Source organism: Balaenoptera acutorostrata, chromosome 2, assembly GCF_949987535.1.
Source record: "Balaenoptera acutorostrata chromosome 2, mBalAcu1.1, whole genome shotgun sequence".
NCBI classification, from domain to species: Eukaryota; Metazoa; Chordata; class Mammalia; order Artiodactyla; family Balaenopteridae; genus Balaenoptera; species Balaenoptera acutorostrata.
The window spans coordinates 19682779-19709138 of NC_080065.1; the positions used below are offsets into that span (position 1 = coordinate 19682779).

Consider the following 26360-nt stretch of genomic DNA (forward strand, 5'->3'; position numbering starts at 1 on the left):
AAAAATAAAAGTTATTAACAAATTCAGCATTTTTCTGAATAACACACTATTATTTAAGCTGAATTTTCATTCAATGATAAAAACAAAAACAGAAATAAAATCAAAACCAATAAACTATGAAACAATTACTACCAAACAGAATACCAGGGACAGAAATATTTTGTCCTTCTTTGCCACAAAAGTTGCAATAATTTTTCAGAAGTGATTAATAGAAGATTATAAAGTATATGCTATATATTATATATACATATTTTTGTAAATATATGTGTACATATCCACTCACATAAACAACTGACATTCAGTCATGAATATCAATCATTGAGGAAATATAATAATTTCAATTTCTTTATCACCAGTTAGCTGAAAAATTGATTTTTAAATATTTTAATAGCACAGTCTCCATATTTTACAGTAACCAAAAATAAAACATAACAATACAGATATAAAATTAAAATCCTCTTTATGTCTTAGTCCCATACCTACTCCTACCAGATCTACTATTAAAAGTAGCAATATTTTCTTTGCCCTAATATTTGTTCTTTCATTTTAATTTAAAATTTTCTGATTGTATCACAATTGAAAATTATCATTGATATAATTAAAGATGAAGAATGCACTGCATCTACATTACCTCCCAATATCTCTCCCCCACCATGCAATTTTAATTACATTATTAATTTTAATTATGGTAGCATTACTTTTATTATTATAGATAAAATGTTTAAATCCCTATCTCTTGCTACATTGATTTTAGGCAGCAGATGTTGTGCCTGTAATGATTTCTGAGGAAACATATATAATTCATCATCTTTTCATCTTTGAATTTTTTCAGTTATATATTTGAAACAACCTAAATGTCCACGGAGAGATGAATAGATAAGGAAAATGTGATACAGATATAGTTATATTTCAGCCTTAAAATAAGAAGGAAATCCTGCCATTTGCAACAACATGGGTGAACCTGGAGGGCATTATACTAAGGAAAATAAGCCAGACACAGAAAGACAAATACTGCATTATCTTACTTATATGTGGAATCTAAAATATTCGAACTCCTAAAACAGAGAATACAATGGTGGCTGCCAGGGGTAGGGCAGGGAGAGAGAAAATGAGGAGATGTTGGAAAAGGATACAAAGTTTCAGTTATGGAAGATGAATGAGTTTTGTAGATTTAATGTACTGCAAAGTGACTATGGTAAACAATACTGTATTGCATACTTGAAATTTGCTAAGAGGGTAGATCTTAAGTCTTCTCACTACATACACACACACATTAAAAAAAGGAAGGAAAAAAGAAAATGGTAACGATGTGAGGTGATAGATGTTAATAAGCTTGACCATAGTGATCATTTGACAATGTACACATACATCAAAACATCAAGTTGTACACCTTACATATATGCAATTCCTATTTGTCAATTATACCTCAAACATAATTTTTAAAACATAAAATAAAATATAAAACATAAAATTTAAAATAGAAATTTTAAAAATGGATTTGATGTTTCCCTTGTTAAGTTGGAGTGCTACATCTTAATAAGTGTGGCAGAATGGGTTCATATATTTGCCAGGCAGATCAAGGACTCTTGTGTCCCCAGAGGGAGGAGTCGTTTGCATCAGAAGCAAGGACTTTGTGATATTCACCTACTGGTAAGAGCTCTTTTATTCTTTTTTGTTCCCCTCTTATGTGGGTTTTTTGGTTTACTGGAAGCTATTTTCTGCTTCATCCTTATGTCCCAATACCCCTATGTGAGCCATCCTTAGGAAAATCAAACCAAACCAAACCAAACCAAACCAAAATCAAAGGCTTTAATAAAACACATTTTCTTTGTATGTACAGAATAGGTTGAAAAAATTCTTCCTTGCTTTGAAATCTTTAATTTAATAAGTTGCCCAAGTGACTTCCTCTGTTTTTTTGTATTTACAAGGGATTTGGGGGCAGAACAGTTTTCACCTTTAGTGTTTAGGCCTGTAAATTTGATCTGTCTCTTTTACCCCATTAATTAATTTTTAATGTTTTCAATGCTCTGGAATTTTTGGAATCTCTGGATTTATCCACTGTTGGCACCCTATCTTGTTATTATGATTCCTTTTTGAAATACTTATGTATTTCAAAATACTTTTGGAATATCCTCTCTGACGTGTCAAGGGGAGAAATATCAAAATGAGTGGGTTAAATTATGTTGCAGTAACAATCCCTACATTTCAGACGCATTAAACAATAAAAGTTGATTTCTCACTCACACTGCAAACTATGGCTGGGCTAGTGTTACTTTGTGTCAACTTATCGGCCCTCAGGGGCACTGTCTACTGAACTGCCACCCTCTACAATGTTGCTGTGGAACTTTGCTGACAATGACTCTTTTGAATTGAAAATACTACACAATGTTTGGGGAAAATGGCCTTTATGATACAGTTACATAAAATATTTCATAATTGTAGTTCTTGCTCTTTGGCTCATCTATATACAATGTTTCTTCCTGTTTTCTCTCTTGATGTATACCAAAACTAATTCCTGAGATCAAATTATTGAAATATATGATCTAGATTATTTAAAATATACAAACATCAACATATCACATGCGAGCTACTTTGGTTCTGTACATACAGGTGTTTGCAAAGCACTGAATCAGGTAAATCAAAGTATAGACCACAGAGTTTTATTGCCTCACTAGGCTGGTTATTTTATTATTATTGTATATATGTGTGTGTGTGTGTGTGTGTGTGTGTGTGTGTGTGTGTATATATATATAAAATTATACGTAATTTTATTATAAAATGTGTATAAGTGTTATTTTGTGTATGTGTGTGTGTGTGCATATATATACATATATATGTGTGTATATATATGTTTTTAAGACTGAAAATTAAACCTGGTGGAAGAGGTTTATGAAATGTTGCTTGGAACCAGCAAGGTTTCCGTGACTTTGTCAGTCGCTGCTTTAGTCACACAGAGGGTAAATTTAGTTACAAAGCAATTCCAAGACTGGTGCTCTTACATCTCTTGGCTGAGAGGACAATACAGAAACACTCCTACTCAAAGCAATCTCTTTTTGTTAATTGTATTTATCTTACAGAATATTTTAAATTAAAGAAGTCAAACATGATCTTAGTAAGAAAAATATACCTCCTGTGCCATTTCCCTTAAGAAAAGCAATGTTAGCAGTGTCTTACACGTCTTTTCATAACTCTCTCCACTCATTCAAAGGTCTGTCTTGTAGTTAGGTACATACTAAACTGAACTCTATGCAGCTTTTTCTGTAATAACAGAACATGGCATGGAAATGTCCATGCCATCTTGGTAAATATAATTTTCACAGCTACATGATATTCCGTATTGTTTACTGATGTGCACTTAGATTCTTCTAGTTGAGCTTCTTTCTGTTGCTGATAACAACTTACCACAAACAGTTGGGTAAAAGAAAAGCCATCACATGTTCTTATTTTCCTGTTTGCTTCTTCCTTGCCATATATACATGCCATGTTGTGATAAACTTCCAAAGCAGTGCCCCCTTCAGGAGGAGCAGAATTTTTCCAATATTTCATGACACTTCAGTGTGCTACAGCCGTGGAAGATTTACTGAGATCATTTAGTTAGACTTACACTAATGAACACATCAGTGAGACTTGGAAACATTCCACTGTGATGGCCTTAGTTAAATGGAACCATGGCTTGTATGGTTCCTTTGCCAACAATTGTTCAGTGTGCTACCAAAAATTCAATACTAATTTTCCTCCATGAAGAAAGTCAATGGCAAAGTCAGATTAGGATTGATTAGTTGAAATTTAATAGTAGATAACTCCAAGTCCCGTTCAAGATAGCAAAGGATGAAGATCCTCAGCTCACCTTCTCCCATGGACACACTAAAACTACAACCACATATAGAACAACTATCTCTGAGAACAACCTGAAGACAGGCAGAACAGAATTTCTACAACTAAGGATTGAAGAAAAGGCCACATGGAGACTATAGGAGGGGCAGAGAGGCAGTCTAGTGAAACCCGTACCCCTGGTGTGACAATCCACAAGTGGGAAGGATATCACAGCTGCAGAGGCCTCCCTCGGGCCTGAGCCCCACACTGTGCCCCCCAGCCTGGGTAACCTGCATGGAGAAGACGAGCCCCCATAATGTTTGGATTTGAAAACCAGTGGGGCTTACGTCTAGGAGAGCCAGAGGAAACTGATACATCGCTAACGAAGGCCTTACATACAAACTTACTCACCCCAAGTCCTAGTGCAGAGACAGCAGCTTAAAATGTGCCTGGGTCATGTGAGAAGGAGATTCATTGACTAATTTTAGGACACGTACTGAAGGAGCAGGGAGCAGGTGAAACTTTCTCCAGGGACAGAAGTGCTGGTGGGCACCATTTTTTTTTTTTTTTTTTTTAACTCTCTTTTCACCTAGCTGGCCCAGCACTGGGGGCACCATTTCTGTCACTCTCCATTAACCTAGTTAACACCATGTGCCCTGCCCTGGTGTTCCCCTGAGGCCTGGCACCAGCACCCCTCCAAAGAAGTTCCCACCCTACCCCATCCAGTGCATGCCCCCAGCTGCCACCAGAGTCTTTCTAAAGCAACGCCCACTCTGGGGTCCAGCCTAGCACACCAGCAGTTGTGGCGGTGCCTCACAGCCAGACATGTTGGGGCCAATCCAGTGCATCACCACTCTCGCAGCGGTTGCAATCACACTTCTAAGCCAGCCAAGCTGGGGACCAGCCCTGCCCACTAACATGCCTACAGAAGTCACAGCTGGGCCTCACAAACAGCCAGGCAAATTAAAATGGAAAAACAGTGTTCTAAAATCCATGGGACACAGCAAAAATAGTTCAAAGGGGGAAGTTTGTAGTGATAAAGACCTATCTCAGGAAACAAGTACAAAATCTCAAATGAACAATCTAACCTTACACCTAAAGGAACTAGAAAAAGAAGAAAATCAAAGCCCAAAGTTAGTAGAAGAAAGGAAATATTCAGATCAGAGCAGAATTAAATGAAATATAGATTAGAAAAACAATAGAAAGTACAAGGAAACTAAGAGCTGGTTCTTTGAAAAGGTAAAGCAAATGGATAAATCTTTAGCCAGACCCATGAAGAAAAAAAAAGAACATGCTCAAATAAATAAAATCAGAAATGGAAGAGAAGTTACAACCAACACCACAGAAATATAAAGCATCATAAGAGATTATTACAAACAATTATAAGCCAACAAATTGGACAACCTAGAAGAAACAGATGAATTCCTAGAAATATACAATCTTCCAAGACTGAATCAAGAAAAAGTACAAAATATGAACAGACCGATCACTAGTAACAAAATTGAATCAGTAATCAAAAAAACACCTAACAAACAAAAATCCAGGACTAGACAGCTTCACAGGTGAATTTTACCAAACATTTAAAGAGGAATTAATGTATATAGTTCTCAAACTATTCCAAAAAATTGAAGAGGAAAATATGCTTCTGAACTCACTCCACTAGATCAACATCACCCTGATACCAAAACCAGAGAGGAAAATCACACACACCCACACACAGCACTGCCCCCACCACACACACAAATATAGGCCAATATCACTGATGAGCATGGGTTTAAAAATCCTCAACAAAATGTTAGCAAACCAAATTCAACAATACATTAAAAGGGTCATACACCACGATCAAGTGGGATTTATCCCAAGAACGCAAGGATGGTTTAATATTTGCAAATCAGTCAATGTGATACAACATATTAACAATTTGAAGAATAAAAGTCACATGAATAGATGCAGAAAAGTGTTTAACAAAATTCAACATTCCCTTATCTTAAAAAAATCTGAACAAAGTAGATATAAACAGAACATACCTCAGCATAATAAAGACCATAAAATGTTTCAATAATAAGGGGGCCATTTAACTTGTGAAAGCATAAGAGATCTAGACTGACCTTCACAGGGTTCTCTCCTTACCAGTGTATGGGAGCAAGAAAATATTTTCCATTTACTAAGGTGGGAAATGAAATTTAGCTGAGAGAAACTTAACGGACCTCAAGAGGGCTCTCAGTTAAGACAGACGGCGGGCAATTATGACTCTCAAGGACTGAGCCCTGAAGAACAGAGGGAATAAAGACATCTGGTAGACGGCAGCAGGAATCTACGATGGCACAGACATTCCTCTTTCCCACTGTGCCACCTCTCTCTACCTGATCACTTTGCCTTCTGCCACACCTCATCACTATACCTTCTTGCTATACCTGACTGCAGTGTTTTTACTTTATACTTAATCACTGTGCCTTCATTCTACACGTGGTCACGATGACTTCCTCTAGCCTTGATCCCTGTATGTTCACTCTGTACCTGTTTGCTGGGCACTGTGTATTCACTCTAGTCCTCTTTGCTGGGCCTTTTCCTTATACCTCATGCTGAGCCTTCTCTGTATATTTGAACACAGAACATTCACCCCACACCTGATTGCTATGCCTTCACTCTATACCTGACTCCTAGAAAATGGCAAAAACTACCCAAAAAAGTAAGGTTGAATTTTTTGCACATGAGTTTTTACAATGAAATTTCAGGAGCATGCGCTCTAATACAATGATTTCACACTTAAAAATATTTTCCTTTTTTTTTTTAATATAATGATGGGAATGTATAGCTGCTTCATTTTAGGACAGTGATTCTAGACTCAGAGAGGCTTAGGGACAGAAAGACTGCCTCAAGGCTTTTTTTGTTTCGTTTTGTTTTGGCATAGCTAGTGGGATCTCAGTTCCACAACCAGGGACTGAACCCGGGCCCTGGGCAGTAAAAGTGTGGAATCCTAGCCACTGGGCCACCAGGGAATTCCCATATTTTTCATTTTATAATATTTCACAGCAATTTCAATTTATGAGCCTTTATTAAAATATCGGGGTAATAGCATAGACTAATTAATATTATCAGTGATAATTAAGTAATGGCAAGTGTCTAATATGAGATTTTTGGTTTGGTCTATTTCTCCAGAAAGGAAAGAAGAGGAGAAGAGAGGAGAGGAAAGGAGAGGAGAGGGAGAAAAACAACAAAAGTGGCCATAATTAGGATAAATTTATATAAAACGTCAGTAAATTTTGTAAATATTAAGAATGATTTTAATAAGAAAATTTTATGTCTATAAATTTATGTGATAAGTATACAGAAAAATATCACATGGAATAATAGCTCTTCACCTCTATAAAAAGTATATTTTGTCTTTATTCCATATAGAGTCTATTTATTTATTGACTATTACATTTGTGATACTTTGTTAGGTGCATATGACACAGAAATAAAATAATAAAAAAATGTGAAGGACCTACAAATCAGTAAAATATCAGACAAGCTCAAATTAATGTATAATATAAAGTAGTGAGCCATAAAATATAAGCTGGGGGTCCTCAACCCCCAGGCCATGGACAGGTACTGGTCCACTGCCTGTTAGGAACTGGGACGCACAGCAGGAGGTGAGCGGTGGGCAAGAGAATGAAGCTTCATCTGCTGCTCCCATCGCTCCCAACTACTTCTGCTTGCGTTACTGCCTGAACCGTGTCTCACGTTACCATCTGAACCATCCCCCCACCCCCCAAGCCCCCCAACCCCGGTCCATGGAAAAAATTGTCTTTCATGAAACCAGTCCTGGTGCCAAAAATGTTGGGGACCACTGTAATAAGCCCAGGATGCCCTAAGGTCAGTTGTAGTAAAAATTTTTAGTTGTATTTTTTTTTAAAAAGGCATTATCTCCTTGAAGAGAAGTATTAAGCTCCAAGGCTAATTTATACACCAGAATGTTCCTTTAGCCATTATGAAAATTTCACCCATTATATTTTTTACATTTACTTGAACATAAGTTGTATCTAGAATTGCCAAAACTGATTGGTTGGCTTTGTATTCACATTTCCTACACTGAGGAGCATATACATGAAAATCATTTTTGAATATATTTTTTAAAACATTACGTGAAAAAAAACAAAAAAAACAAAAAAAACAAAAAAAACATTACGTGAAGATTTGGGAATTCCCTGGCAGTCCAGTTGTTAGGACTCTGCACTTTCACTGCAGAGGGCCTGGGTTCAATCCCTGGTCAGGGAACTAAGAGCCCGCAAGTCCCATGGTGCGGCCAAAAACAAAAAAAAACATAGCGTGGAGATTTAATTTTTGTAAATTGGGTCCAACTTATAGTGAAATAATTTATCTATTCCAGTGAAGTACTTTCTAATATGAATTGATCAGTTTTATTGGGGAATTCCAAGTCTAGTATACTTTCATAAAAAGTAAATGGGGAAACTAAGGAATCTGAAGTAGCATAAAGTGAAATCTGGTAGATCATATCAATCATTGAATAAAAGTGAGAAAATAAATTGGTTTTGTGGTCCTTCTTGAAAAAACAAATGTAATTATTTACAAGAAAATAAAAAGAATCATTACTCCATAAAGCAATAAAACTTTTTTACCAGATATCCGAACAATGATGTTCAAATAATTAAGAGGCTGTATTTTTACAAACTCTTTCCTCCAAACATAAGTGTAGGTGGAAAGGGCTGACATATTATCATTCAATAAATATTTACAGAACATTGTTTCAAGTGATGTACAGTAATAGAATACAGCAAAAGTAGAGTAGTAGAACTTCTGAGCCTTCTCTTCAAAAACCCTTGAAGCTTCTGCTCTCACTCTCTTGAAATGCTGCCCTAAGAATGAATGTGAAGTATTTCCCCCATTTCATGAGTTGTCTTTTCTTTTTGTTGATGGTTTCCTTTGCTGTGTAGAAACTTTCTAAAGCCCCACTTGTTTATTTCTGCTTTTGGTGTCAAAATTAAAAAGTCATTGCCAAGATTGATGTCAAGGAGTTTACCCACTATATTTTCCTCTAGGAGTTCTACGGTTGCAAGTGTTACATTCAACAAGTCTTTAATCCATTTTGAGTTGATTTTTGTGTATGGTGTAAGATAGGGGTCTAGATTCATTCTTTTGCATGTAGCTATCCAGTTTTCCCTACCCCATTTATCGAAGAGACTATACTTTCCTCACTACATATTCTTAGTTCTTTTGTCATCAGTTCATTAACCATATATGCATGGGTACTTCTGGGCTCTTTATTCTGATCCATTGATCTATGTGTCTGTTTTTATGCCAGTACTGTACTGTTTTGATCACTACAGCTTTATAATATAGTTTGAAATCAGGAAGTGTGATGCCTCCAGCTTTATTCTTTCTCATGACTGCTGTGGCTTCTAGGGGTCTTTTGAGGATCCATACAAATTTTAGGATTGTTTGTTCTATTTATGTGGAAAACACCATTGTGATTTTCATAGGGATTGTATTAAATCTGTAGATTACTTTAGGTAGTATGGACACCTTAACAATATTCTTCCAATCCATGAACACAGACTATCTTTCCATTTATTTGGTCTCCTTCAATTTCTTTCCTCAGTGTCTTATAGTTTTCAGTGTACTGATCTTTCACCTCCTCTGTTAAATTTATTCCTAAGTATTTTATTCTTTTTGATGCTATTGTAAACAGGATTGTTTTCTTAATTTCTTTCTCTGATGGTCCATGTACAATGAATGATATTTTGAGCCAGTCAATTGTGGCTTGGTTTGTTACAAAACAAAAGCTAACTGATAACAGAAGAAAAGTTATGAGAAGGAAGTTAAGAAGAAAAAACTTATGAACCTTAGAAAATTTTGTCCAATGTATGATTCATCACTTGTTCTATGTGATTCTTCATATGCACCCTAATCTACCATGTAGGATTGCAGTGTCAGCTTCACTTTACTGAAATTATCTCATTCTGAAGTTATGCCCCAGGGTAATAATTATAAAATTGCTACTAGAATCCTGAAAGATATCCAGATGAAGCTCCCAAGATGTTTGGGAAGAATTAAATTAGTTCCCCAACAAGCAGCACAATAAAATAAGCACAGCTGGTGTCTCTTCTTGTTGCTTTGCAACAAAGAACACAGCTGCAAATGGAAACAGGTCTGGGGTTTAGAGGTTGGAAGGGAACAAAGAAAACATGAAAAAGATTGGGGATGTTTTAATACATCTCCAAAGACAAAGAACCTCGCAGAATTTAAGGGTCATAGAGTAAAACTTTGTATCTTCTCCTGATATGCCAAATTAAGTTTTAGTACTCCACTGAAATTAGAGTTCATAAATTATATATTCATAATTTTCATAAAGTATATTCTGTTCTCTCTCCTATTAATTAAAAACCATTATTCCTATAATCTGTTACAATTTTAAAAATGCTTTTAAATAATGTTTAATTATTGGTATATTTTATTAATATAGAGAAGAGAATAGGTAGAGATTTATATATTTCCTTATAAATATGTTTCTGTGAAAAAAAAGGAGATGTGAAATTTATTTTCAAGCAAATTGGATTGTGATCTGGCATGATTTTCTTTGAAACAATTTCCATATATAAAGCAATTTTTTGAAAATTTAAGGTGATTGCAATGCAACCAAATTTAAATTTATACTTCTGATTCCAGGCAAAAGCAATACTAGAACTGAAGAAATGTGGGTATACTTACACACAAACAGAAGAGACAAAATTATTGTTTTTTAAAAAAGAGATTTACCAATACACACAATTAAAAATAAACCTTTGCTAGCTTTTTTATGATAATAATATATATTATTATAATACCACTAAAGGCCTTAAGACAATTGTTCCCTTTCCATCTGAGAATGGCAATGCTATTTACAAATAAAATTTTATTCATTCTATCTTCATTTTCAAAAAGCCACACATGCACCTGAACACTGACTCCAAAAAGGGAATAATTTCATCTCATGGTCACTGCCTTCTTTGAAAAACACAGACTTTTAATAAAATTACAGAAAATCAAATTAAAGAAGTACTTCTATAGAATAATCGGTAAGAGGTGGTAAAGTCATCAAGATTGAAATGATAATAAACCACATATCAGAGAAAAAAGAAAACAAAAAATGTTAAGTGTGTATTGATAAAATATGTACCAGTCTCTTCATAGTCCTGTCAGGTTACACTTGCCCTCCAGAATATTATAATGTCATTCTGTCCACATATGTTCACTTTGTTGAAGGCAATCACATCTTTAGATAAGTTTTGAAAAAAGCAATGTGACAGCCAATAGCTTACTAGACACCCATCATAATTCAAATGGTCCTTTTCTAAATCAGTGCTACAAAACCAGGCAGATTTAAACAAGCACCACAATGACTCTCATGTAGTCACACCTGTTACTCTTCTTTCTGTGAGCACAAATATCCTAACTTTATTCAATGGTTTTCCTCACTGTTTTCAAAATGTTATCCATTTAAATATGGCAACTAATACCTAAACATGAACATTGCTTACCTGGGCAGATAGAATTGGTTTTGGTCACAAAATATACGGCATGAGCATTCCAACACTATGGGATTCTCTTTGGAAGTGACTCGAAATTTAACAAATATCTTTTCTCCCATTCATGTTTCTATTTTGAAATCTTTTCATTCTTTTATTTTGCATGTTTCTTAGGGCAGTGATTCTCAACTGAGAGCAATTTTGGCTTCCAGAGATCTTTGGGCAGTGTCTGAAGACATCATGATATGGCAGCGGTGGGAGGGATGCTATTGAAATCTAATGAGTAGAGAGACCAGGAATGCTGCTGAACATCCTATAATGCACAGGATAGCTCCCATAGCAAAGAACCTACAAGGCACAGGATAGCCCCCATAGCAAAGAACCTACAAGGCACAGGATAGCCCCCATAGCAAAGAACCTACAAGGCACAGGATAGCCCCCATAGCAAAGAACCTACAAGGCACAGGATAGCCCCCATAGCAAAGAACCTACAAGGCACAGGATAGCCCCCATAGCAAAGAACAATTATCCAGTCCCACATGTCAATAGTGGAAAGGTTGCAAAACTCTTCTAGGGGGATATGATTCCCTAGATAATAGCTGAAATTACATGGCGTATGTAAATCTAAGAGATAAAGAAAAACCTTATTTTAAAACATGCAACAAAAACCACTTCAGTTTATTTTGCATCTTTCTTTTTGAAAACATCCAGAATGCCACAGACTTTGTCTGCTTGTTATTACTCACTGACAGAAACATACTATCACATTATGCTTTTCTCACTGGCAGTATAACACCCGGCAACTACTTGGAGGTCTCCATGACCATTTCTTAGCAATGGATATACAAGAAACAGTCATCTGATAAAAACGTGCACACATAAGAGGTCCCTGGTGCTGCCTTCTCTTGCCCGCTCTGTATTCTCATATCACATTTTGCAAAGTTCTACAGGGAATCCATCATTTGCACGATGATCCTGCTTATGCCCCCTTAATCACACAAGCAGGCGCGCGTGCACACACGCACACACACACTCTAAACTATACAACCCCACAGGGAAGAGAGAGCAGTGTTTTTCATCATGTGTCTTCTATGTAAAATGCACATTTTTCTCCTTGTCTAACTGAAAAAGCCCCACACATTATATAAGATTCAGAGGATGTCTTCTCTAGTCTGCAAGCAGGGCTCCCAGTCAAACTGTATGGTCCCTCTATTTTTTTGCTTATCAAAAGCCATATTGAAAATTTCTGTTTACATGTCTGCAGTCTGCTCAAATTTAGGGGCTTTGTTTTATTTACCGTTTTATTACTAGCCACTATCACATTTCTTAGCACGTTAAATGCCTTCACTCTCTCTCTCCTTCTTTCCAGATAGAATTGGAAAGATTAAAGGATACAGTTTTTTTTTAATGACTGGATGATTCAAAACTCAATTAATGCGTATATGGTAAAAACAATGATCTTATCAGTCACCTTCTGTTGCGAAAATTTTGTTGTCACCTATCACACTCTTGTTAGCTATTATTAGTATTGAAGATGTATAGTTTTAAATGTAAATATTATTAATGTCTATTTTCACAAATCTACTTTTTATTTTTCATTATCATTTCATAAATAACATGTATATATTATTTTAATAAAGAAGAATGTACTTCTCTCATACCAAATAACCTGCAACCCTCTTTGTAGAAGTAATCACTTTTACCTGTGTGTGTGTGTCTCCTTCAGATATTTCGTATGTATGAGTATGCATATTCTGTAACTCGTATTTATTTTTAAAAATAAGGTAGATTCTATTCCACATGGATTTCTGCAAACTTTTTTCTCACTAAAATACTCTGGATCTTTGAATATCAGCATAGACAGTTTAAATTCATTCATTTTAAGGCTGCCTAGGGTATCAGTATATGAAGAATCATTCATTTGAGAACTTCTTTATTAGTGTACTTTAAGTCTATTTTTCACTATTGTGAACAATACTACAATGGGCATCCTTCCTTTTATATCTTTGCATATCCATGTCAGTATATCTTATAAAATAGCTTTCTACAATAAATATATGTTCTTTTAAAAATTTTGATAGACATTGCCAAATTACCCTCCAAAAAACTATGAAAATCAACCTTTCCGCTAACGGTTCTGCACATTAACAATTTTGTGAATTATCAAATTTGCATACTTGGTAGGTGAACATTGCTACCTCCTTCTCCTTCGTGGTTTCTTAAATTACTAGTGAAATTTGAGATTTTTTTTGTATAATTAACGTGTTTATTTTTCCTAAGAATCTCCTGCTAACATAATTTCCCCATGTTTATTTGATCGTAGTCATTTTATCCACTCATCAGAACTTCTATGGATCCAGTTGATTCTACAGTTGATAGGAAACATGATTTAGATATCTGAAATCAACTGTTAGCTTCACCACATGCAGAAAGAAATATTAGTGCCATAGCAAAATCATCTAGCGGCACAATTACATAGAAATGGAAAGGAGGGATGATCTTCTGCATCATTCCCAAATCAAGCCACTTAATAGAAACTGACATCGTTTCTTTTCTGATGCTAAAAGCTTACTCGCCACTCCTTTGGATTCAGTATTAGGTTCAATTCTTTGGTTATTGGGTTCATGTTGAAACCTAGAATTTGTCCAGCTATCAATTCAGATTCAGTGCAGCTGCATGTATCTGAAATCCAACTCGATAGCTTAAAAAGATGAGATTTACTTTCTTAAGAAGGCTCTTGGGATTCGCAGACCAGAGCTGGAGGTCAGTTCTGTAATGGATCATTCTTCCGGGCCCTTTTATCTTTCTGCACTAAGCAACAGGCTTTCAGCTTTAGGTTGCAAGGGGCTGCTACATTTCTGTACCACGTCTGCTTCAGGCAACAACTGAAAGGAAAATGGTGATGGGTGAAATATGCATGCCAGGTGTGATTTTTTGGGCAGGAAACCTGTATCTTTCCTGGAAGTTCCACCTCATTGCCTCTGCTTAACATTCTACCATCTAGAATTACATCACATGGTCATTCTTAGATGAAAAGGTATGGTAGGAGGTGAATATTTAATTCTGCACAGTGTCACCCTGATCAAAACTGAGTTCTCAGGCTTCCCTGGTGGCGCAGTGGTTGAGAATCTGCCTGCCAATGCAGGGGACACGGGTTCGAGCCCTGGTCTGGGAAGATCCCACATGCCGCGGAGCAACTAGGCCTGTGAGCCACAACTACTGAGCCTGCGCGTCTGGAGCCTGTGCTCCGCAACAAGAGAGGCCGCGATAATGAGAGGCCCGCGCACCGCGATGAAGAGTGGCCCCCACCTGCCGCAACTAGAGAAAGCCCACGCACAGAAACGAAGACCCAACACAGCCATAAAAAAGTAAATAAATAAATAATTAATTAAAAAAAAAAACAAAAACTGAGTTCTCTTAGTAATAGGGAAGGGGAAGCTGAATATTGGGTAACTAACAGCATTTACCTACAGGGAAGAAGAAGCATGATCCTATTGTTTGTGACAAATGCCATAGTTTTGTATATGTGTATATAGTCAGCTGGGCTGTCAGAACACTAACTGCCCTGGATCAACAGGTGCCTGTCTATCAAGAGTATTAGAGGGTCATTCTCTAAAATCCCTTACAGTAGAGGTTGGCAAACTTTTACTGTAAAAGGCAACATAGTAAACATTTTAGGCTTTGTGAGCCATAGTGTTGGCTGCAAACTCAACTCTGCTACTGCAAAGCCCAACTACCATAAGCAATATTTAAATGAATGGGTATGGCTTTGTTCTGGTAAAATTTTGTTTATAAAAACAGACAGCAGGCTGGATTTGTCTCCACTGCCATGGTTTGCTGTTCTGTCCTGCACCACATTACCAGTTTTTTTTGTTGTTGTTGTTGTTTGTTTGTTTGATTTCTAAAATTAGAGGCAGTGCAAATACCACTCATTCTTAAGCCCACAATGTAAAGTAAGTTTCTCACTCCACTAACTTTTATATCACCTTCCATATGTTCATATTACAATGTGCATTAGATGCTATTATAATTTTTATGTATTTGTTTTTCCACAATGAGTTCATACACACACACACAATATGATTTCCAATATTCAGCCTAAAGCTTGCCATACTCTTTCACCAGAAATCATGCTTGGAACTGTGGTACAAAAGAGACTGAAAGCCTACTCTGCTTTGTCCCTTTTCTCCACTACTTTCAGGCATTAAATATTTCTCCTTCAACCATACTTGTCTCCATAAAAGAACTTAAGAATACAGTTGACCCTTGAACAACTTGGGGGTTAGGGGTACCAACCCCCTGTGCAGTCAAAAATCCACGGATAAGCTATTACGGTTGGCCTTTGTGTAGGAGGTTCCTGTAAGTGGACCCACGCAGTTCACACCCGTTTAGTTCAAGGGTCAGCTTCCCTAGTATTTCCCTCCCCTTCCTACCTTTCTCTCCAAGTCCTAGATGAGGACTGAGATGTCTTGGCTTGTTCCTAAGTCCTCCAGCCTTTGCTGCAATGATTCCTTTAGGCTTCATGATTCCTAAATGTCCAGCATTCTTTAACAGGCTCACATGTACCCACTTAGCTTTCACTGTGTTCACACACATGTATATATTTCAGGGTACATTTCTGATAACTTTTTTCCTCCCCTTGTCATTTTCCTTGGCTTTTCAATCTCTGTTCTGATTCATTTCAACTATTTTCAATGTCAACTGTTTTCCTAAATATTTTTCTAGGTAAGGTGGGAGGATGATATACTTTCTGGATCCTTCTCCACATATTTCTTTCATGCTAACAGATGAATCATGTTTTGCCTGAATGAAAGATTTGGGGTTTCAGTCTTTTCTCTGTAGGCTGACAATGGTATGCAATTGTTAACCACTTTCTAATATTTCAAGTGATAAATATGATGTGAAAATATTTTTTCCTAATAGGTAATTTTTACATATCTGAAAGTTTGTAAAAATTTTCTCTGTATCCTTAGGTGAATCCTGGCAAAGTTCCTAAAGCCTAAGTTTGATTCTTATTCTATTACCCTTTCCAGGAACTCAGAAAGTCTCTTAAACTTGTAAATTCTGTATATTCCTCACCTCCAGGAAAAAGTGTTATTGCTCCTCTACTTCATCTGCTGTTTCCTCCTCTCTGGGAACATATGTTATTCACATGCTAGGTCTAATTAACATATACTCTAAGTCTCATCTATTTCTCACAATTGCCATATATTTGTATTTTTGCCCTCTGATTTTTAGCTCTTTCTTCCAGTCTGGGATGTTCTTAAGTTCCAGAAAAATAATTTGGGTCTTATCAGTGACCCTTCATGCCTCAATGCATACAATTGATTTTTTTGTTGTTTACTTGTTTATAGAAAACATGGCTTTGAGTTACAGAAATCTCTCTGCAGTGTCCTTAAAACACTAGTGCTCTGATTATCTACCGTTCAATACTCTTTCTTGGTAATGACTGCTGGGCCCATTTTTCTCTCTATGGTGCTTTGCCTGCCCTGGTGACCGTCGCTTCCTTTGTGCTCCCCGGGGTTCTTACTTGGCCCCTGGCAGTACCTTACTAGTGGCAGTCTCACAAGTGGCGCAGTCATAGAGCTCTTCGCTTTCACGGGAGAAGATGACTGGCTGATGGGCTGTCAGTCCCTTGACAAGGTGCTAGGAGGAAGGCTGTTCTGGAGTTTTCACACAAACTCTCACCTGCCAGGAATAATGGTGTTGCGCTGTTTAACTTTCCTAAGAGACCAGCAAGCATGAGTGTCTTCTGGGCCTTTCCACAGGCTCTCTGAGTCTGGACCCTGCAGTCTACTCTGGTCCCTGGGGAGCCAGATTAGCAATGGCTTTCTCCCCTGAGATTCTGGTTAAGGAGGAGAACTTAGTCTCTCTTTCTAACCTGCTTCCCCAATGGATTCAGAAGCTATCTGCCAATCTCAGGAGAACTAAGATGAGTGGATCTGGGAAAAAAAAAATAAACTGCAATCTTGAATTAAAAAACCTTATGTATATGAGACAAAGGATGTTAACAAAACATATTGTGGTAATCATTTCACAATATATGTAAGTTAAGCCATCATGCTGCTCACCTTAAACTCATACAGTGCTGTATGTCAATTATATCTCAATAAAACTGGAAAAATTTTCAACTTAAAAAAACCATATATATATATATCCAATTACACAGAGTGACTGGATTCGTGACTATAATACTTAATTTAAAACCCATACATATACAGGAAACTTAAATATGTAAAACCTTTATTCAAAATATATGTTCTAAATCCAAACTGAGAGCCTCACAGAGGTAATAAAAATATTATTATCACAGCTGAACATTATTTTAATTATATTTAGGAAATTTATCATCTGAGATAAAAATAAAATAAAATAGCTAAACAATGGAAATCTGTGAGCGGTGGGAGAGCCCCAGATGATCAGAAGACTGGAGACCTCAATCACGATTTATCAAACGCAGTGTAGGTTCTGCATTCAGGAGAGCCTAGAATCAATTTCTTCTAGCAATTTGGGAAAGAATTTGGGAAAGTTACTTACATACTGTACACCACTTTGCACAGCTTTAAAGCGGTATTCAAAATACTTCACAGGGTTGTCATATATTTTAAAATAAATAAGGGATGTAAATGTTTAGGAGTATCTGCAAAGTTTATTGATTAATGTAGCTATTGCTTGTACTATTAATACTAGTATAATTTGATCATAACCTGCAAGCATAAAAGACATAGCAATAGATTTCCAACATTATATTATCTGTATCTATACAAATTGTCACTGAATGTGTTGGTATGGTCAAAGAATTATGCCAGTTAAGCAAGAATTGCAAGTGTTTTCTCATGTATGGTTGTTTTTCCTTGAGATCAAGCTGTTTCTAAAACTTACAGATTCAGAAATTTGTTTTAATAAGTATTAGAATAGCTAGGCCAAATATTCTTTAACACTTTAGGCCACAGGAAATTATGAAAATATTTTGGAACTTCTTCAGATTTCTTCACTCCCCTCCCAAAATTTAAAAACTGGTCTTCAAAAGATGATTTTTGGATCATCAAAAATATATTAACTGCCAAAATATAAAAATGATTTCTCTTACCCATATCTGACATTTCAGGCACAGTTACGATATATGGTCCATCTGTGAACTTCGGAGCATTGTCATTGATGTCTTGCACTTTGATGATAAACTCAGATTCAGGTTCAAGGGGCTTGTTTGTTCGTCTGTCAATAGCCTGAGCATGAAGCACATAGTGGGTCTTCTGCTCTCTGTCTAGGCTTTTTGTTGAGTGGATGTCACCCGTGGTATCATCAATGATAAATATAGTCCCAGCACCTTCTCCAGTAAGGATGTACTTCACAGACCCATCACCTTTGTCAGAATTGGAGTGCAGCTGTAAATAAAGATGGAATAATTTAACACGAAATTATACTCCAACTTCACATGGTGTTCTCTGAAAACTGCCTATCTATAATTTAATACTTAGTTTGATTATGACTTTTCTTCTCTCCACAGTGTCCCATGTGTTGCTACAATCATCTATTGGTCTGCAGTTTTTCTCCATTTGGTATTAATATGGATATTTTTATTATGATCTGCCTAAGATCCAATTATCGATGTAAGAAAAATTAATAAGCAATACTTATTAAAAGAAAAACAATAACCCTTGCGGTCATTCTACTAAATCCACACTTTACTACCTACATAGAATAGAACTGGAAAAAGAAACTACCAGTAAATCACTGTTGCCTTCCATACTTGTAGGGATTATTTTTTTTTTAATTAATAGCTTGTCATTCTATTTCAACATTAAAATTAGAAAAAAAATTGTAGGACAAATTGACATTCAAATTATTTATTAACAATTCCACAAAAGAGGCACTTATTTGTCACAGAAGCATTAATTTTATAATTTGGAAAAATAAATATTTTCTAGATTAATTGTTTACATTTAGAATTTACAAAACAATTGTGGTAGAATATTCTCTTTCTTGAAAAGTTATGAAACTTTAACTCAAAATTTAAATAACAGTAATAGATTTAATCAATACATAGGCCCTAATTTTTAATTAATTGAGAAACACTAAAAAATTTCACTTATTAAATTAAAATGATCAAATATTCTTTGAATAGACATTATAAGAGTAATATTTCAGCAGAGAATTTCAACAAGAAAGATAAATAATGGTAAGATAATTATAAGCCTTTTTTTTATCATTTATATATTAGCAAATGCTTTTAAACTGCATATGGTTCACACTTAATATCTTGCTATAACTTATAGCATCAAAGTTCAGTTAAATATTTCCATGAATACTACTGCTATATTTCTAGCTAAGAACGACATCAGTATTTTCTTAAATTGCAAACACATACTTGAATAATGGTTTCTCCCAAGAGACCTGAACAGTTATCCTTCATATGAAACCTTTTTGGTCACATAACCTCAACTACTCACTTTTTGCACATTTCTGACCCTTGCAAACATTGAAAATATATAACCTTGTTCACATAGCGTTTTGGTTTCTAGCCACAGTAAAGTGAAAATTTTCCAGGTTTATGTTGAAGTCTCTGAACTCTTAGAAGATATTTTTTAAAAGATAAAATATAGGGATTTCCCTGGTGGCACAGTGGTTAAGAACCCGCCTGTCAATGCAGGGGACAGGGGTTCGATCCCTGGTCTGGGAAGATCCCACATGTCGCAGAGCAACTAAGCTCGTGAGTCACAACTACTGAGCCCATGAGCCACAACTACTGAAGCCCACGCGCCCTAGAGCCCATGCTCCACAGCAAGAGAAGCCACCGCAATGAGAAGCCCACCCACTTCAATGAAGAGTAGTCCCCGCTCGCCACAACTAGAGAAAGCCCACATCAGCAATGAATGGCCATTATCAAAAAGCTAGAAACAATAAATGCTGGAAAGGGTGTGGTGAAAAGGGAACCCTCCTGCACTGTTGGTGGGAATGTAAATTGATACAACCACTATGGAGAATAGTATGAAGGTTCCTTAAAAAACTAAAAAAAGAACTACCATATGACCCAGCAATCCCACTACTGGGCATATACCCTGAGAAACCCATAATTCAAAAAGAGACATGTACCACAATGTTCATTGCAGCACTATTTACAATAGCCAGGACATGAAAGCAACCTAAGTGTCCATCATCGGATGAATGGATAAAGAAGATGTGGCACATATATACAATGGAATATTACTCAGCCATAAAAAGAAAGGAAATTGAGTTATTTGCAGTGAGGTGGATGGACCTAGAGTCTGTCATACAGGGTGAAGAAAGTCAGAAAGAGAAAAATACCAAATGCTAACACATACATATGGAATCTAAAAAAAAAAAAAAAAAAATGGCTCTGATGAACCTAGGGGCAGGACAGGAATAAACACGCAGACGTAGAGAATGGACTTGAGGACACAGGGAGGGGGAAGGGTAAGCTGGGACAAAGTGAGAGAGTACCACTGACATATATACACTACCAAATGTAAAAGAGATAGCTAGTGGGAAGCAGCTGCATAGCACAGGGAGATCAGCTTGGTGCTCTGTGACCACCTCGAGGGGTGGGATAGGGAGGGTGGGAGGGAGGGAGATGCAAGAGGGAGGAGATATGGGGATATATGTATACATATAGCTGATTCACTTTGTTATACAGCAGAAACCAACACAACATTGTAAAGCAATTATACTCCAATAAACATGTTAAAAAAAATTTTTTTAAACCCAATACAGCTATAAATAAATAAATAAATAAATAAATAAATAAATAAATAAATATAAAATATAGAAAAAGACAATATAAGGAAAGAACTATTCTTATGGGAAAATGAAGGCATCTGAAACATAAATAATAGTACATCAGGAAAAGTTTAACTTATTTATTGAAAATACATAGGACATAATCAGGGACAAAATTCTGATGGGAATCACTCAGCTAGATTAAACAAATTAACTCATTTCAAAACTGCTTTTTTGGAGTTTTTCTAAAAAGGAGTAAAAATACATTAGCAAAATATGAAAAACACAGCTTTCAAAGATTCACACTTCATTAGTAAATTAACTACTAAAAGAAGTAGTAAAATGAGTTGCATAGAGACAGATGTACGCATGTATGAAAGTGAATTTATTCATTTATTTATGTCTCTTGACATATCATTTTAGCACCTACAAGAAAAGATTTATCATTTATGCAGCAGACGTCTACACAACATCGACAGAGCAGTCTATTTCACATTCTCCAACTTTGCCCCTATCCATGACCAAAGCACAGCAAAGTAAAGCAACAAATTCATTGAACAAATGTTTCTAAAACCTTTTCTGGAACATTTGTGTTATTAAATTAACAAAAGGTGAGATCATTTTAATAGCTATTGCTATACTGTGTATAAATTATAAATCTATATATTATAAATATAAGTAATTAAAAACACTTGAGGGCAAGGGTTAAGCCTTCTAACAACTAATTTTTGAAAGATATAACAATGGTGACAATTAACTCTTTTCCTCAGGATATATTCGCATACTCTTTTATATTTTAGTGAGGTTAATTTGAAATTATTTAGTCTTGGATTAAAGGTTCACATTACAAAGGGTTAACTATATATATTTTTTTAAATAGGCGTATGGATGTAGACCAGAAACAGAAATATGTAAAAGAAGTAGTAAAGTTGTCAGTCTAAAGCATCTGTTAAAAAATTATATGTTCTGTGCTTTATACTGATTATGCTAAATAATTCAAATAAAAGATAAATGCCAGTAGATTTATGGCTTTAGATTTTAAAACTTGAACCTGACTTCACATTTATAAAGTTTTGAGAATTAACATATAACTTAGCATGCTTCAGAAGTTATGTCTAATTAGAAAATAAACGTGCAATACAATCAGTGAACTGTATTTCACCAGTATTTATATTACTGTACAACACAAAGTTACATCAAAATATTATAACTATGTATTTGGATTACATAAGTTGTTGATAATACTTAGCTTGAGTGTTTTACTAAGGTAGATGATCATTTTATTAATGGATTTTTAAAAATCTTTCATCTGGCCTGCTGGAATCTTGAAATGATAGTTACCATGTAACACTAATGGAAACCCAGCACAGTAGCAGTAGGTCAATTGATTAATAGTTTATATGGTTTTTTTTTTAATTAAAAAAAATTTTTGGAGTATAATTGTTTTACGATGTTGTGTTAGTTTCTGCTGTACAATAAAGTGAGTCAGCTATATGTATACATATATCCCCTCCCTCTTGGACCTCCCTCCTTCCACCCCGTCATCCTACTCATCTAGGTCAGGTCATCACCAAGCACGGAGCTGAGCTTCCTGTGCTTTATAGTGTGCCCCCACTAGCTTTTTTTTCTTTTAACATCTTTATTGGAGTATAATTGCTTTACAATGTTGTGTTAGTTTCTGCTGTATAACAAAGTGAATCAGCTATACGTACACATATATCCCCATATCTCTTCCCTCTTGCACCTCCCTCCCACCCTCCCTATCCCACCCCTCTAGGTGGTCACAAAGCACGAAGCTGATCTCCCTGTGCTATGCGGCTGCTTCCCACTAGCGATCTATTTTACATTTGGTAGTGTATATATGTCCATGCCACTCTCTCACTTTGTCCCAGCCTACCCTTCCCCCTCCCTGTGTCCTCAAGTCCATTCTCTATATCTGTGTCTTTATTCCTGTGCTGCCCCTAGGTTCTTCAGAAACATTTTTTTTTTTTTTTTTTTTAGATTCCATATATATGTGTTAACATACGGCATTTGTTTTTCTCTTTCTGACTTACTTCACTCTGTATGACAGACTCTATTTTATGCATGGTAGTGTATATATGTCATTCCTAATCTCCCAATTCGTCCCACCCTCTCAGTGATCCACCCTCAGGATTACCTCTTTTCCATTGGACCTATTCTCAAATCTTCAGTTCTATTTACAACATGCACTCTGCAACAGAGGTTGGGGGAAACACTGGCTACACTGTCTTGTTTTCCTTAACAAGTAGGTTTTAAGATTCTGGAAGAACACGTTTTGTATTAGGTTTTGTAAGGCAAAAAATGGTGAATGAGTGAGTGAATGAATACGTGAATGAAATGGATGAGCAGTAACGAGTGCAGTAGAGGTAGAAATCTTAAGACATGGAAAGAAAACTTTTAGATACAGATAATCAGGTTATACAGATAATCAGACTAGAAATGTGCTATCTTTGAGGGTGGGCAGCAATGAGACATCAAATGAAAGAGACTGGGAGTCTAGTATGTAAAGTAGGAATGCTCTGGATATAAGCACGGTACTGACTTGGTAACCAGTAAAATATTACATTGTAAATTTAGCTAGCTACTAGACTATTTGAGAGATTTCTATGTTTTTTACATTAAATATATAAAAATATTTGGAAGATAAAGTTGATTTTCATCATATATAGTTCAGAATAGTAGCAGGGTGTTATCATAACACACAGTGGTGGGAATATACTTTTAGAGTCATGAGATTTTGTAAAGTGAGTGATATTTTTATGCTAAAGAAGAGCTATTATACTGTCCTAAAGCAGAGTAAAAAATCTTTGTGTATCTGATCACATAAAAACATAGGGTTAATTAATTGTTCTTTAAAGAACAGAAAAGGGGAGGAGAATGCAGAAAGAAAACATAGTCACGCAAGTGAAGCAAAATGAACACTTCTCTGACATTCTTTTAATAAATTATCTCTTCCTTAGTGTTAAGGAGTTACCCACAGCACTTAGAAAGCTAATGTGACACACATGAGTTCCCCCCAGAAGACTATTTATTCACCCTGGACCACATTAGGATTGGGACCTAAAAATTTATAGCTTTTACTCTAATGCAGAATTCCTCACTGAGATAATATTCTATCCTTTGGGGAAGAATAACTTTAAAAGGTTAAGAAGATGGTGTCAGAGCAATTAATTTATAAAGTTGCTTTTAGTTAGGACTTCAAGCTATGTTATAAAAATAGGTCACTAACTTAAAATTGTGATATTTTGGACTACATAATTTATGCATTTTTATGAGTAGGAAACTTCTATTTACAATAATAATTCCAGTAGAAACCAGAAACAGCCAGAAATATTATACAGTAATTCCATTATAATCATTTTCTCCACCACATAAAACACAAGCGATGCAATGTGAGACCTACGTGAGGATCATAAGAAAGACATGCCATTAAAACTTATTATGCATCTCTCATTCCAAAATGTGCTATATTTTAAACTATAAGCAGATAAAACAAAATTCAATTGAACTCTTAATAAGCAATTGATGCGAAGAAAAAACACATCAAAGAGTAACAGTCTATTGGTAATTAACACATCAGCCTCTTCATGTAAAAAAAGGAATACATAACCATCAGTTTTAATTATGCATCAATACGTAAAAAGGTATGTTAAAAACAGTAACAATAAAGCATTGTGTTCAACCACAAAGCTAATGTTAATCAATTAAAAGGTTAAGAAATTAGATGAGGGTAAGAAAATAAGGTTTGCATTTGTTTAACTAGAAACATCCAAGGTCTTTGCAAACATGCAAAGGCTGCATGTTGAATTTTAGTTTCTAGCTTTTAACTGCTTTATTGGTAGTCTTAGAAAAGGAAACAAGTGAATGAAAAGGAGGAAGGGAAAAGGAGCAGAAAGGAACACATTTTTAACTATTATAAGCCCTGAATCGTAGCTTAGGGCTACTAACACACAAGATGAAAAACTACAAAATACCTCTTAAAAGTCTGAGGTTGTTTTAATTCTGTAGGCATCAGGTTTACTTCAGAGAGCCCCATTCAGGTGCACCAAATATTTGGGCAGTGCAGGAGGCATTCAGTGGTTGAGAATTTCACTGTTAATTTCTGGGAAGCCTCAAAAAGTGACCAACTGATTAGAATTGAAGGGAGATATATATAAGGCACAGGAATACCTATTATCTGTCAGAGTTCATGTCTTCTTTTATCTCCCAGTCAAGGTCTAGTTGAGAAAGGGGTGGCTCTGGCAGCTGGTTTTAAAGAAAAAAAATCTCACGGAATACTAAATATTATTATAATTCCGTAAAAATACTGGCCCAAACCACTGCCCACACATTCCAGTGTGCTGCGATTTTATCCCCATTTAAATTTGGCCATCACTGTTCATTTTAGCCCCTTTTCCTCAGGTAAGAAATCAGTAATTGCACTTAGAAGGGAGGGCAAAGAAAGATAATGAAGTGTGAGTAGCTTCAGTCCTTTGGAAAATTCATCTGACAATAAAATATAAGATTCTCATTTGATCTATCAATCACTTTGAGGAGTTTATTCATCCAACAAACATTTTTTGGAATGTCCACCATGTGCCAGTCATGGTACTCTGTACTTAAATCCATCACTGAACAAGCAGGCTGAGATCCCTGCCCGGGTAATGCCTACATTCATTCCACTGGGGAAAAGCAGACAGTAAGCAGAAAACATGACAATATACAATATGCAAGACCCACATTTAAAAAGGAAAGAGAGAAAAAAATGAAGTAATATCAGAAGTGGTCAGGTGGTAAATAGAAGTGGTGATATTAAATAAAGGAATATGGTAGGTAGAATATTTGTCCCTCAAAGATGTCTATGTCTTTATTCTGGGAGTGTTTGAATATGTTGCTTTACATGAAAAAAAGATATGATTGAAGTTGAGGTCTTTTGAGATGAGGAAATTACCTTGGTTTCTTTAGATTGGACAGATCTGAATATCTGGGTCCTTAAAGGGGAGGAATCCATCCCAGCTGGGTGAGACAGAGAAATGGAAGTGTGAGAAGGATTCAGCTTTTCATTGCTGGGTCTGAAATGTAAGAGACTTTGTGCAACTCCCAAGAGACATCTCTAGAAGCGGGAAAAGCCAAGAAAATGGATTCTTCCCCAGAGCCTACAGAAGGAACGAGACCCTGCCTACACCTTGATTTTAATCCCGTGAAAACTATGTTGAACTTCTGACCGCAAGAATTATTAGAAACAAAACTGTTGTTTTAAGCCACTAATTTGGTGGTGATTTGTTATAGCAGCAATGAGAA

General features: G+C 35.8%; 1 protein-coding gene across 7 annotated transcripts in view; it reads right to left on the reverse strand.

Annotated features, from left to right (window-relative positions):
- The window catches only part of CDH18 (cadherin 18), a 993557-nt gene that overhangs the window by 227228 nt on the left and 739969 nt on the right, over positions 1-26360 (reverse strand). For all 7 annotated transcript variants that reach the window (XM_007188233.3, XM_057541771.1, XM_007188232.3 and 4 more), the window contains one exon: positions 18412-18706. In XM_007188233.3, coding sequence (XP_007188295.1) covers positions 18412-18706 — 295 coding nt within the window. The remainder of the gene's footprint in view (positions 1-18411; positions 18707-26360) is intronic.